General features: G+C 46.4%; 1 protein-coding gene across 2 annotated transcripts in view; it reads right to left on the bottom strand.

Annotated features, from left to right (window-relative positions):
* Window positions 1-13905, bottom strand: part of LOC143957716 (cytosolic phospholipase A2 gamma-like) — a 138052-nt gene that overhangs the window by 77285 nt on the left and 46862 nt on the right. For both annotated transcript variants that reach the window (XM_077467414.1, XM_077467413.1), the window contains one exon: window positions 4050-4085. In XM_077467414.1, the coding sequence (XP_077323540.1) occupies window positions 4050-4085 (36 nt within the window). The remainder of the gene's footprint in view (window positions 1-4049; window positions 4086-13905) is intronic.

Raw genomic sequence — 13905 nt, 5'->3', positions numbered from 1 at the left:
GAAAGAGAAAAAGGTCAGAGAACGGCATTAGTAACATCCAGATCTACAAACACAACTTCTATATGTAGGTGAATGGAGGAGAACAGAGGAGGAAATTTTGTTCAGAATGTTCTTGTGCAAACATACATAATAACATTGGGTCACAAATCTACTAGTGTATAGCCGGCTTTAGCAGTGCCCCAGTCTGATGTGCTCCACACTTCACAGAAGAGTAATCAGGTGATGGAGAAGCATCGTGACCCTAAGGCCCCTTTCACACTGGGGCCGTGCGGGCGTCGGCGGCAAAGCGCTGCTATTTTTAGTGGCGTTTTACCGTCGTTTCAGCGTCGGTCTGCGGGCACTAGCGGGTGGTTTTAACCCCCGCTAGCGGCCGAAAAAGGGTTAAAACCCCCCATTGATTTCAATGGGTAGGAGCGGTTTAGAAGCGGTGACTACACTGCTCCTTCACCGCTCCAAAGATGCGGCTAGCAGGACTTTTTTCACTGTCCTGCCAGCGCACCGCTCCAGTGTGAAAGGGGCCGTTTTTTTTTAGGCGCTATTTTTAGCGCTGTAATGCCTGAAAACCGCCCCGGTGTGAAAGGGGCCTAAAAATAGTAAAGAGCACCGGCTTACAGCAGCCAAGTGACTCCAATACGGTTGGGGAGTTCACATCCAGCAGAGCTTCCCCAGATCATTGTAACTGATGGGAAGATAAGGAGCCGCACACCAGCCATCATGTATAAAGGATCAGACTTCTGATTAAAGCTGTCCAAGGGAGAAACATGTTAGGTTTTAGGGAGGAGACAAGCTGAAGCCTATCCTCTATATTAGGTTTATTGGACTAATTGGTAGTGTGTTAGAAGACAAGGAGCCGCACACTAGCAATCAGCCCAGTCACCATGTATAGAGGATCGGACCTCTATGAATAAACCCATGGGAGGGTGAAATGCGTAATCTGGAACATCCTGAAGGGCTGGTTTAGACTGATGGCCAAGCTGTATGTGGTGTTAAAAGAGGGTGGGCAGCCAATCTTCATCTGCTGACAGTGTGCTCCACACGGAGCACAAGGACCGAACTGTCAAAGACAGATCCAGACCAAAGATCAGCAGTGGGCAGATCAGCTACCAATCATGTGATCATCAATAGCAGTCACATGGTCTCCAATCCTTCCTACTCCCCCTCAGGAATGCTGAACTGTTTAAAAAGGAGCTTTGGGGGGTGTGTTGGAAGCAATACTGATAAGGCCGTGACCTGGCCTTTGATAGTACTCAAGACCAGCTTAATTTCCAGTCCCATCTGCAGGAAATCAAGGATCCTACCTATGACATACTTTCTGGGGTGCAAACCCCTGGATTCACACCAGAAGACGCCTTGCAGACTCTTTAGTATGACTTGGAAGGCCGGCTTCATAGCATTTACTAAAGTAGACAATTCTGAAGGAGACAACCCACGGTCCTTTAGAATGTGGGTTTTAATAGCCAAACGGGTAAATTTAGTGTTGGTAAGGTAGGATAGAATACCAGACCTTGCTCGAGAAGGTTTGGCCACAGTGGCAGGGTCCCCTACCGACATCTTTATGATTTCGGCAAACCAAGATCTTCTGGGTCACCAGAATCACCTCCTTCCCTTCTGATCCTGCAAAAAAGGCATGGAAGCAGAACTGGAGTAAAAATGCATAGAAAGACCAAGGAGTCTGTTGCAGATCCCTTGTCCTTGCCAAATCTGGACGCAAATAGATCCATGTCCGTACATCCCATCTTTGACATAGACCGAAAGATGTCAGGGTGAAGGGACCATTCTCCCAGAAACAATTGTCGGTGGCTCAAGTAGTGTGCCTGGCAATTTTCTATACCTGGAATGAAAGAAATGTTGCTTTCTGCCCAAGACATGATTCACCTCTTTTTGGGCTGCATGACTTCTCATGCCCCCTTGGCAATTGATTTAGGCCACAGCCATGGCATTGTTTGATTGAATCCCAACAGGAACATTTTGTAATCTGAGCGTCCAGGCCTCTAAGGCCAGACGGACAGCCTGAATTTCTAGAATATTGATGGGCAACGTCCTGACTTAGACCACTTCCCCTGGACAGAAGCCTCTTCCAGGACTGCTCCCCAGCATAGAAGGCTGGCATCTGTTACCACTTCCCAGGATACTGGTAGAAAGGATTTCCCCTGTTGAAGGTTGCTGGATATCAACCAATTAAGACTCTGATACACCGCGGGGGATAAGTGCATTGTAAAGTCCAAAGCTTGCATCTTGTTCCAGGGCGACAGACCACCATTTTGCAGCAGTCTTGAATGAAACGGCCTCGAAAGAGGCCACCATCTTTCCTAACAATTTCATGCACAGCCGAATGAAAGGATTTTTGTTTTGATAAGTCAAATCAGTTCCTTTATGGAGCTGATCCTTCCCTGAGGCAAGAAAACCTTTTGAATGGCATCTGTGATCAGCCCCAAGAACTGTAACCTCCTTGACCATTTTAAAGAGGATTTTTCATAGGTTGAGAATCCAGCCTAGGAATTCTAGGTAGCCTACGGCTGAGATTAAACTTTGGTTTAGACAGGTGACTGACTGACCTACTAAAAGCAGATCTAGATGGGCTAAAATGGTTGTACCCTGGAGCCCTTAACCTGGCTAAAGGAGCAGCCAGGATCTTCAGGAACACTCGAGGTGCGGTGGCTAGACAAAAATGACGATTTTCAGCCTCGAAGCATAGAAACTTCTGATGAGCAGGAATAATTAGCACATGGAGATAGGCATCCTTGATATTGATTGATGCCAAAAAATCTCCTTGTAGAATGTAGACAACTGATTGGATTGACTCCATGCAAAACAGAGATATGCAAGTGCTGGTTTAGATCCCTGAGATCTAAAAATGGGTCTTACCTCCCAGTCTGGTTTTGGTACTATGAAGAGGTTTGAATAAAATCCTGATCTTCTGTGGGAACCTCCAATATCACTTTCTAAGACAAGAGATTAGCCAGAAAGCGAGACTTCCTTTGCCATGGATCTCTGCAAAAGTTTGAGTTAAAAAAAAAAAAAAAAAAAAAAGGAGACAGGAATTCTAAGAATTCTAGTTTGTAACCTAGAGAAATTGAGGAAGCCACCCATTTGTCCTGACAATGACAGATCTTTGAAAAGTGTAGAAGCCTTCCATTACCCGAGCGAGCAGGGCGCCCCTTCATGAGGAGGCTTTAGTATTTTGGTTTACAGGTTTCCTGCCCCAAGTTCTCTTTTGGCACTGGGACTGTCCAAGGTCTTCCTCTTGAACCAGACGCGAGGTTTTCTGTGGTAAACCAACAGACCCAGTCTTCACCCTTCATGGTAGGCTCCATTAAACCTTCAGGAGCAGGGGATCCTAGAGGAAGCCCGCAATCCTGGACCTGCAACAGCACCCTGCCAGTAAAAACTTGATGGCCTTACTACCAAAAAAAGTACTTGATCCCAGGGTCCTGCTCTCTAAAGAGAAGAATTAACAAGCAAAAACCTTGTTTCTTCTGATAAGAGGCCCAGGTACCATTCAATTTGGCCAGAAGAGACACTGAATGGATCCGGTCAGCATGGCTAGCCCCAGCAAGGATTGCTCCAGTGGAGCTCAGCTTTACTAGTGACCAACACGTTAGACACTGGTTTAAAAAAAAAAAAAAAAAAAAAAAAAAAAGAAGGGGGGAGGTACTCCCAGTAGTAGGAGGGGTTATATAGGGAGTGCCAGAGGCCATCACCTGAAGGAGGCCCTATAACCCACATAGTAACTATGGCTCTGTGTCCCGTGATGTAATAAACTGATAAGATATTGCTGCGCAAATACTGCGAGACATAAAAAGTTGCAATGACTGCAATTTAATTCCCTAGGGTATCTCTGCCCCCCCCCCCCCCCCCATTTTCCTAGCAAATACATGATTTTTACACGTAGGAGGGGGAATTCCATAATTGGCCTGGTATGGAAGCGGTTAAAACCAAATCTGGAAGAATGAGCTTCTAAGATATTGCATTTTTTTTTTTAAGATAAACCATATGTAATATACAGGTAGGTGATACCAAGTTGATTTGCCAAGTGGTTTAATTCTTACCTGCAGTCATAGTATTCACCACGATCTTGGAAATTTCTGTAAAACAAATTTTATTATCTTTAATAAAGCATATCAAAATACAATTATATTAGTTAGTTTTTTTTGTTTTTCCTGGAGGCCATCTGACATGACCTGCTCCCAGTACCCCTGGGGGGACACCTATAAAAAACATACCCCAGGAGGCTTATAGAGTCCATATGCAGGGCAGCCAATAGGCGGAGCTCCAGCCTCATCAGGGGCCGGGATGCCTAAACTCGGAAGAGGAAGCCATTTTGCATGTTTAAGAGAAACAAAAGAACTGTTCAGACAAATTGAATGCCTTCAACTTTTTCTTGCACTGGTACGTTCCCCAGTAATGTCCCCCCCCCCCTTTTTTTTTTTACAACTCTGATTAGACCAGAAATTGGATTCTTTTTATTTCAATGGATTTGGGTTTTGGCACCCAAACTTTGAAGTTATCCTGAACCCAGGGCAGTTTGGCTCATATTCATTTGAGACTTGTGGAAAAGCTGCAACAGTTGACCTCTCTGAAATTGCAAGTTGTCTGGCCATGTCTGGCTTCAGCCCTGTCCAATTCATTGGCCTAGAGTTGCCACCTCACCCCTTTAAACCCGAGCACATAATCACACACACGTTCTGTGGCCGTTTAAGGTGGCAATTTAAGTGGAGGGCCATTCTCCCCCCCCCACCAGAAATCCCTGTTGCTAGGCAGTCTTCCTAATCTGCCTCTTCCCATTCAGCGGCACCGTTTCTTCAATTCTTCCTCCTTCCACATGTCCCATTAAAAGGGGCCATTCACAAAGCACCACGCAGCTCACGCATGCACAGTAGGAAATGGGCATTTTTGAATAGACACTAGTGTGTTTGCTTCTCGGAGAGCCTCACTTTGACACTGAGTGACTTTCCCTTATTTTTATGTAGCAGTAGGAAATGGGCAGTGAAGCCGAAAAGCTCCACTGCCCTTTTCCCTTAGTTAGAATGATGGATGGATCAGCCTTAGGGCAGCTGACATCGTGGGCTCGCTGGACAGCAAGTGTCCTTATTAAAAGTCAGCAGCTACAGTGTCCGTAGCTGCTGATTTTTTTTAAACTGACAAAATGCCCCTTTAAATACACTTGGTGCCTTATCTGAATTCAATTAGCCTCAGAACCTGTGTAATTCATACGTGTTCAGGGTTAAAGGGATGAGGTGGCAAGTCTACATTGACCTGAAACATGAATGAAGATCAGAACCCTCAGATCAAAGGCAGAGCTTTTAGGGCTATTCTCAGCACGTGTTGTGTGTAATGTGAGGTCATTCACTGAATATCTGCCCTAGGCATGTCCACTACACTGCAGCATGGGACAATATGGTTTCCTGTGCTGTGATAAAATAGGGGGGGGGGGGGGGGTTGGGGAAAGTGTTGCTGCACATTTCAGACCATTTTTAGTTGGGCCTTTATATCAACACAACAATGTACAACATAAGTGTTGCAGTGCATGGGACCCAATCTGCATAATTGTCTAGATAAGCCTCTTAACCCCTTTAGCCCAGGAGGAACCTCAAACAATTTTCAGGCTCTTACTGAAGCCAATTGATCGGGAGTCAATGGCCCCTTACATTGGTGGTCAGTAGAGATGAGCTTCAAGTTTGAGTCGACTGGCAGGTTTCCGTTACATCAGAGGGGGGCGGGGTCACCCATACGTCATTGGGGAACACCTGGCTTCCCTCACTAGCGTCAGAGTAGGTGGGGGTCAGGTGACGGGTGGCCACGCCCTCCTAATATAAGAAACGTCAGCGCTGGGATCCCTGCAGTGTCTCCTCAGTGGAGACAGAAGACTGATGGATGGACTGCGCTGGACAAAAAAAAAAAAAAAAAAAAAGAAGAAGTCGTTGGACCCAGGAGAGATGATCATCCATCGCTGGATAGCAAGAGTGGATTAGCACCAGAAGTAGAAAAGATGTAGCTGGATAGCCGCACTCCAAATTATTCAACTTTATTTCAAAAATGTAATTAAAATCATAGCATCTAGGCTGGCAAACAGACTAACTGCACAGCCGACATGTTTCACACCGAACACGGTGCTTAGTCATAGCTAATGAGCAGAATATACATACAGAGCTATATACACACACACACAAGCAATTAGGCAAATGAATAAAATATGTGTATGACAAGATACCAATTAAGGAAACACCTGTGAACATCCAAAGTCTAAAGATTAATATTTAAATGAATGAAAGGAAAACACTTTTTCCCCTAAAACACCAAAATCAAGCTGACACATTGAAAGCATACATAATGGTAATAAATGAATGACATGATAAATCTTATCCTTAGGTGAAGAGATATAGGTGTAACCTAAAGAAATAAAAAATGACTTAAGTAAAAACATTTTTCATTTTGTATGTAAAAAAATGTTATACATTTTTTCACACGCATTGGCAGACAAAAAAAAAAAAAAAAAAAAAAGGAGAGAAAGAAACAAACTCTCAATGTGTGTGCATGCCAATACATGGGCTCATTGAATGTCAAACCCACCAGAGAAAAAACACACAAAAAATATTCCCTAAAAATGACACATCCCAAAAAAGGTTTCATAATAAAAAGATTGCAAATATCGCATTATTGGATGTGTCTGCTTAGGTCGTCTCCTATGATACAATGCATAGATATCAAAAATAAAAGTAAATATAAATATAGGAATAGACCAAATGAACGATCAATATCGAATGTTCTAAAACCAAGGGCAGGTTCAATGCAAATATCACTATACCGACAGGTATAAGAAGCTGATACAAAAACCCTGTTGATTAATCACACACCCAACATAATATATCAGCTGTGTGATTATCAAACGAATGACAAACATGTCCAATAGGATATTAGTTAACATAAAAAATGCTGATATTCATAAACATTGCAGAGAAAAAAATGCCGCAATATATGCATGCAGCCCTATTCAAAAAACAGTTTCAATCGAATAATTGGCCTGTCCTCAATGTAAAGCAATTATAATAAATGGAAAATGGTGAATAAACTCTGGCAGAAACATAATAAAATGAGCCCAGCAGAACCAGATGAAAAAACCTGTCAGCACCAGACCGACAACCAGTGAAATGGGAGCCATACATATTGGCTTAGTAAATACTGGGCAATCAATATGTGGAAAATTCACTCATAAAAGAATGAAATATCCCACTCAAAGTTAAGGCCCTTAGGCTGCCTCGTATGGAGATGGAATATCCAATAAACCTCCCTTTTGCATAACAGACTAAACCTATCACCCCCTCTTTTAGATAAAGTGACTTTTTCCACCCCCTGAATGCGTAAGCCACTGACATCCTTATCATGGCAAAGATTCCAATGCTTCGCCACATTAGTGGGGTGGTTTTTGGAAATGTCATAGAGGTGGTCATATAATCTGTCTCTCAGTCTTCGTGTTGTGCGTCCAACATACTGTATGCGACATTGTTCACACGTGATCACGTAAATAACAAATTTAGGGGGGCGTGGCTTGGACGGGACCCGAGATGGCTGCCTAAACAGGGAGCTCCCGCACCGAGAGGACAAAAAAGCCGCCTTAATAGGGGACTCAGACGAGCACCAACCATGGGCAGATCTAACAGGAGCACCTCGACCCCCCGCACCGTTAAAGACCCCGGGACGCAGCTTGGGAACAGTATCCCGGAGATGTTCCGCTCCCGCCCGGCGGGCCAGCACGTGGAGCCGCAGGCCTCACAGGCCTCCCGAGATTCACAGGCCGCATCCCCGGACTCGCGTAGATGCGCCGAGGACCGGACGCTGGAGAGCCCCGCGGTGCCTAGCCTCCTGGATCTCCAGAGGGATCTGCAGAACGTTGTGCTGGACATTAAGCACACCCTGACCTCTGCCATTGCCGAACTAAAGACGGACATTCATGCTATGAATCACCGCCTTGCAGCGGTAGAAGACACTTCCCAGCTACAGGCTGCAGCTATCAGGCAAGTGCAACGTTCTTTTGACTCACAACTTCCCCATATCTTTGAGCTCCATCGCCAAGTGGAAGACTTGGACAATAGGGGCCGCAGGCACAACCTAAGATTGAGGGGGGTCCCGGAAGGGGTAGATGCGGCCGCCATGCCACAAACAGTCTGTGCCATTTTTAATAACCTGCTGGACCGGCCTGCAGACACCCCGATTGAGATGGAGCGCATCCACCGTGCGCTGAGACCCCCCCCTCGGGACTCTGATCCCCCTAGAGACATTATCTGCTGTATCGTTAACTTCCCTCTTAAGGAAGAAATCCTCAGAAAGGCAAGAGAACGGGGACGTATTTTATTTAACGGAGCAGAGGTAAAACTTTTCCAGGATCTCTCACAAATAACTTTGCAAAACAGGCGCACGTTACGCCCCCTGCTAGACATACTGCGATCACGCAATATCCAGTACAGATGGAAGTTCCCATTTTGTCTTGCGGCTACCTCCAGAGGGCGCACCGCACTGCTCAGGACCCCAGAGGACTTACCTATGTTTTGTGAACAGCTAGACATACCCTTGGTGGATATCCCAGAGTGGTGTGCCTTTTACTTCCCTACTGAGCCGTGGAAATCAGTGGCCCTCAACGCATCGCCCAAGAGCCAGCGACCGAGCTCCAGACGCCGCAGATTGGATCCCACCTCACCTGGAGACCGCCAGTCCAGAAGAGACCCCTCCTCTCGCAGTGCACACCTGGCTGACACCCCGAGACGAGATCGCCACAATGACTAGCCTGCCTTGATACCCCCCACCCCTTTTTTATTTTTTTTATTTTTTCTCTTTTTCTTCTCCTCCTCAAGGCCCCGTCCGAGGACAGCGACAGAACTTACCGGTCCCATTTTTACAGGCACCTGCTTTAGGTGCTATCTTCGTCCCCTCCCTCCCTTCCCCTCCTCCTTTTTGTTTTGTTTTTCTCTCCCATCAGCTCTAGGCAGGAAAAGCTGTTGACTCTTCACGCCTTGTAAAGCTGGTTGCTTTTGAAGACCCATCTAATTCTCTCCACCCCGAATGGATGACATCTCTGGTTGACCGCTTCCAGCAAACACCCTGACGTTTTCAGCTGCTTAGATCCAGGTACTGTCGCTGTTCGGGCACCTGCCTGTTCGCAGGCTAAAAACATGTTTTGGAATCCTGTCCCCCTACTAAGACCATGCCTACACCTATCTCACTTTCAGGACTTTTCCAGTAAGAGTAATTATAGATCCCTCTATGTTCATTTTTTCGCCCCCCTCCCCCTCCCTCCTCCCCTTCCCCCCCCCCCCCCCCCTTTTTTTTTTCTCTGGTCTTTATTTTGTTTTGTTTTTGTCTTTGTTTTTGCTTGTTTGCTGTATGGGATTGCACAACTGTCGTGTTGGTCCTTCGACGTCACATCGCACGAATATGTTGACACTTTGTTAAACACCTGTTTACGCTCTCTTTCTCTCCCTATATTTATGGGGCCTGAAATAGGCGTACTTTATGTTAGGTTATTTATTTATGCCTTTGGCACTTTTGCCTTTGTATGTTTATGTTTTTGTTTAGGATGCATTTGAATTTCAATACTGGTTACCTATATGTGTCCCCTAGACTACCATGCACCACATAATTATATGACGACCTCCCGCCACTGTTGTATACTGAACAGGCCCTCATGTCTGGTTTCGAGGGACTGCTCTTACACACAGCCGGTGACGGCTAAGCTAAGCACCCTACAATGCGACTTAGTCCCCATACCACTATCTCTTATTGAGTACTGCCCTGTACGATGCGTACACCCCTCTGTCTTAACTGTTTGCCATACCTGTCCTTCTCGGTGCTACTTCTCCTGACCCTCCCCGAGCTCACTGTCCCCACACAGACGGTCGCATTGACCCGTGCTGACCATCCGGCTCTCCCCCATTAGGTGGATAGGCACGCCTACGCCCACCTCCGGTATAAATCCCTGTCAGAAATCTAATTGGATTCCTGAAATCTTTCTTCCCCCTCTGTCCTTCCTTTCCCCCCCCTTACTCTCCTTTCCATTTTCTGCCCTTGCCCCCCCTTCTCTTTCCTCCCCCTCTCCCTCTCTACGCCTCTTCCCCCCCCCCCCTTTTTTTTGTCCTACGCGGGGCCGCTCCTCTTCCTGATCCCCCCATTCTTGAGACGCATAGCTAATTTCCACTTCCTATAAGATCCATACTCACCTCTCCTCACGACCATAATCCCAGATCCTTGCAGTCTAGCACGATGAGGGAAGTCTCGAACACGCAGACACGGCTCTCTCTGAAATGCCTCTCTTAATGTGAAGGGTCTGAACCTCCCGGAGAAGAGATCACAGGTTCTTTCTGCCCTGTCTAAACATAAGGCACATTTTATCATGCTGCAGGAAACACACTTCCGCTCCGATGCGATTCCTAAGCTGACGAACCATATATACAAACGCACGTTTCACTCCACCAACCCTACTTCCAAGACTAAGGGGGTATCTATACTTGTTTCCAAACTTGCTGATTTCCAACTAACTGATACCATGAGCGATCAGGATGGTAGATATATCTTTATCAAAGGCACATACGCTTCTAAACCTATCACGGTGGCTAATATCTACTGTCCAAATGAACATCAAGTGGCCTTCTTTAGGAAGACTTGTGATCTTTTGTCCACATTTAAGGAAGGTATCCTAATTCTGGGGGGAGACTTCAATGTTCCACTCAACCCAGTCCTGGACTCCTCTACGGGAGCCTCGACATTGCCCTACCGAGCTCTAAGACAGATTAGAATTCAACTGCAGAACTTGACTCTCCACGACACTTGGCACACCATGTTCCCAGTGGACAAAGACTACACCTTTTATTCCCACCCACATCAGAAATACTCCAGAATAGATTACATATTTCTCTCCCAGACCGACCTCTCACTCCTCTCTCAAGCTACGATAGAACCAATGTTCCTTTCCGACCACCACCCCATAACAATGACCCTTACTTTCCCTGACTCTAAGACGATTTCCAAGACCTGGAGGCTAAACCCTTCCCTTTTAAAAGACCCAGAAAATTTACGACACCTAGACGCCAAACTACGCCTTTACTTTCAGGAAAATACCTCCCCTGACGTATCACCCATTTCACTCTGGGAGGCACATAAATGTGTACTTCGAGGGGAGCTTATTTCCATGGCTGCTAAGGCCAAACGGCAACACCAGGAAAGGATCGCATCCCTTCTTAGCACAATCAAGCGACTTGAAGCAGCACATAAACAATCGACTCTGCAAACCACACTGCAAGACCTCTTATATGCCCGTTCCTCTTTGTTAGATGAATTGGGCAAACGAACCAGGCGTAGATATGTCCTTCAAAATAGAGTGTTCTATGAACACGGCAACAAAAGTGGACGGCTGTTAGCGCGCACTATTCAAACAGCTAAAACCTCGACTATAATTCACTCTCTTCGGGATAATCAGGAATCTCTTCTCTCTAAAAAAGAAGACATAACATCTCACTTTGAAAAATTCTATTCTACACTCTACAACCTACCAGAGGCAAACGCAGGGCCTCCTGACCGACTTTCCCAAATAAGAGACTTCTTATCTCAGTATAGCCCCAACCCCATTACCCCTCAGCAAACCGCGAACTTAGATCAACCGCTCTCCACCGAGGAATTGTCCCTCGCCATCAAACAAATGAAGCCGGGCAAGAGTCCGGGCCCTGATGGCTTTCCCCTTATCTATTATAGAAGCTTTTCTGATATACTCTCTCCGCGACTGCTGACGACTCTGAACTCTCTAGCGAACCCCACCACCCCTGCGGGGCATATGTTGGGTGCCCATATAGCCGTTATCCCCAAAGAGGGTAAAGATCCTTCTCAGGTCTCTAATTACAGGCCCATTTCCCTATTGAACGTGGATATCAAGCTCTATGCTAAAATAATAGCAAATAGACTCTCACCTCTTGTCCCTGGCCTCGTCTCCCCCGACCAGGTAGGGTTTGTTCCGGGGAGAGAGGCTAGGGACAATACTATCCGGACTTTAAATATCCAACACTGGCTCTCTACAAGAGAGACCGAGGGATTCCTTCTTTCGCTTGACGCAGAGAAGGCGTTTGACAGGGTGGCCTGGGACTATATGCGGGAGGTTTTGAGGGTCATTGGCCTTCCCTCCCGTATGCTCGCATATATCAACGCCCTTTATACGAACCCTTCTGCAAGGGTGAGAGCCAATGGCCTCCTGTCAAACGCCTTCCCCATCAGTAATGGCACCCGACAGGGGTGCCCATTATCCCCCCTGATATTTGTACTAACGTTGGAACCCCTTCTTAACAGAATACGTGCCAACACAGACATCCAAGGGATCTTTATTAACCGTAGGGAATACAAAGTTGCCGCCTTCGCGGATGATATTTTACTGACCCTCCAAACGCCCCGGACATCTTTACCTAACCTCCTGGAGGACATTAAGAATTTTGGACTCTTGTCCAACCTCAAAATTAACTATTCTAAATCCCACGCCCTCAACATTTCTCTCCCCCCACAAGACGTATCCCATTGCCAAGATTCCTTCCCCTTTCAGTGGAAGAAAGAAGCGATTACCTACCTTGGCATTCAACTCACCAAGGGAATGGCGGGTCTTTACGCCCACAACTACCTGTCGGCTCTAGCCAGAGTCCAAGCTGACCTGAAGAGCTGGGCGAACCTTAATGTGTCCTGGTTTGGCCGATCTGCCTTAATAAAAATGATAATTCTTCCACGCATATTATATCTCCTACAGACAATCCCAATCCAATTGCCCCCATCTTTTTTCCTGACTTACAAGAAGTTATGCACACTGTTTATTTGGAGGGGCACCGCTCCCCGTATTAAATACACTCGCCTGACGCGCCCTAAGACTAAAGGTGGCATTGCCCTACCTGACCTATACCATTACTACCTAGCATGCCACCTGACGAGACTAGTGGACTGGAAAGCTCACAGAAAAGGGAAAACTTGGGTAGCCTTGGAAAGCTCTTTCTCAGGTTACCCACTGCACGCCCTTCCCTGGCTCTCACCGAAGCACTGGCCCCACCCCGTTAAGGCCCATCCGCTTATTCATACCTCACTGTTGGTCTTTAAGAAAGCGGTGACCTCCCACCATCTCTCCTCACACTTGGGCCCGCTGACCCCCTTGAGGGGAAACCCTGACTTCTCTCCTGGGGAGTCGACCACGTTTCTTATGCAAGAATGGCCACATGATGACGTTTTGGCTCAGCACTTCTTTCACAAAGGAAAACTAAGATCCTATGAGGCACTCAAAAATACCTCGCTCACGAGGGAGTTCCCCTTCTGGACCTATAGGCAATTAAGGCACTTCTTTACCTCCCAGAATCATACTGACGTTTGGTCAAGACGACTCACCCCATTTGAATTGCTGCATTCCCAAACCACACCGCAAAGACATCTAATATCCCAGATCTATTCTATCCTTCAAGACGATTCCCACACTTCCCAGACTGACCCTCCTAAAGCATCATGGGGTAGGGACCTGCAAATCTCCTTCACAGACGATGACTGGAGTACTATCGCCACGTATGCACATACAGGCTCACTGAATGTAGCCATTCAAGAAAATGGCTACAAGATTATCACAAAGTGGTATAGGACACCTTCTCGCTTACATAAATTCTCTCCCTCAATCCCGAACGTGTGTTGGAGGTGTAATAAAGAAGAAGGCTCTATGCTCCACATATGGTGGGAATGCACCATGCTTCAACCATTTTGGAAAGAAGTACATGCCATTATAGCACAAGTTACCACATACACCCTTGATTTTAATGCTGCTCAGTATCTCCTCCATCACACTTCTCTGACCAAACGGTCATACCACAAATCACTGGCCATGCACATGGTCAATGCCGCTAGACTTTGCATCCC

The sequence above is a fragment of the Lithobates pipiens genome, unplaced genomic scaffold (assembly GCF_037356315.1).
Source record: "Lithobates pipiens isolate NorthernLeopardFrog02 unplaced genomic scaffold, aLitPip1_a1.2 Scaffold_55, whole genome shotgun sequence".
NCBI lineage: Eukaryota > Metazoa > Chordata > Amphibia > Anura > Ranidae > Lithobates > Lithobates pipiens.
The sequence above is the reverse complement of the archived record's forward strand: the minus strand, read 5'-3'. Positions and strand labels throughout refer to the sequence as shown.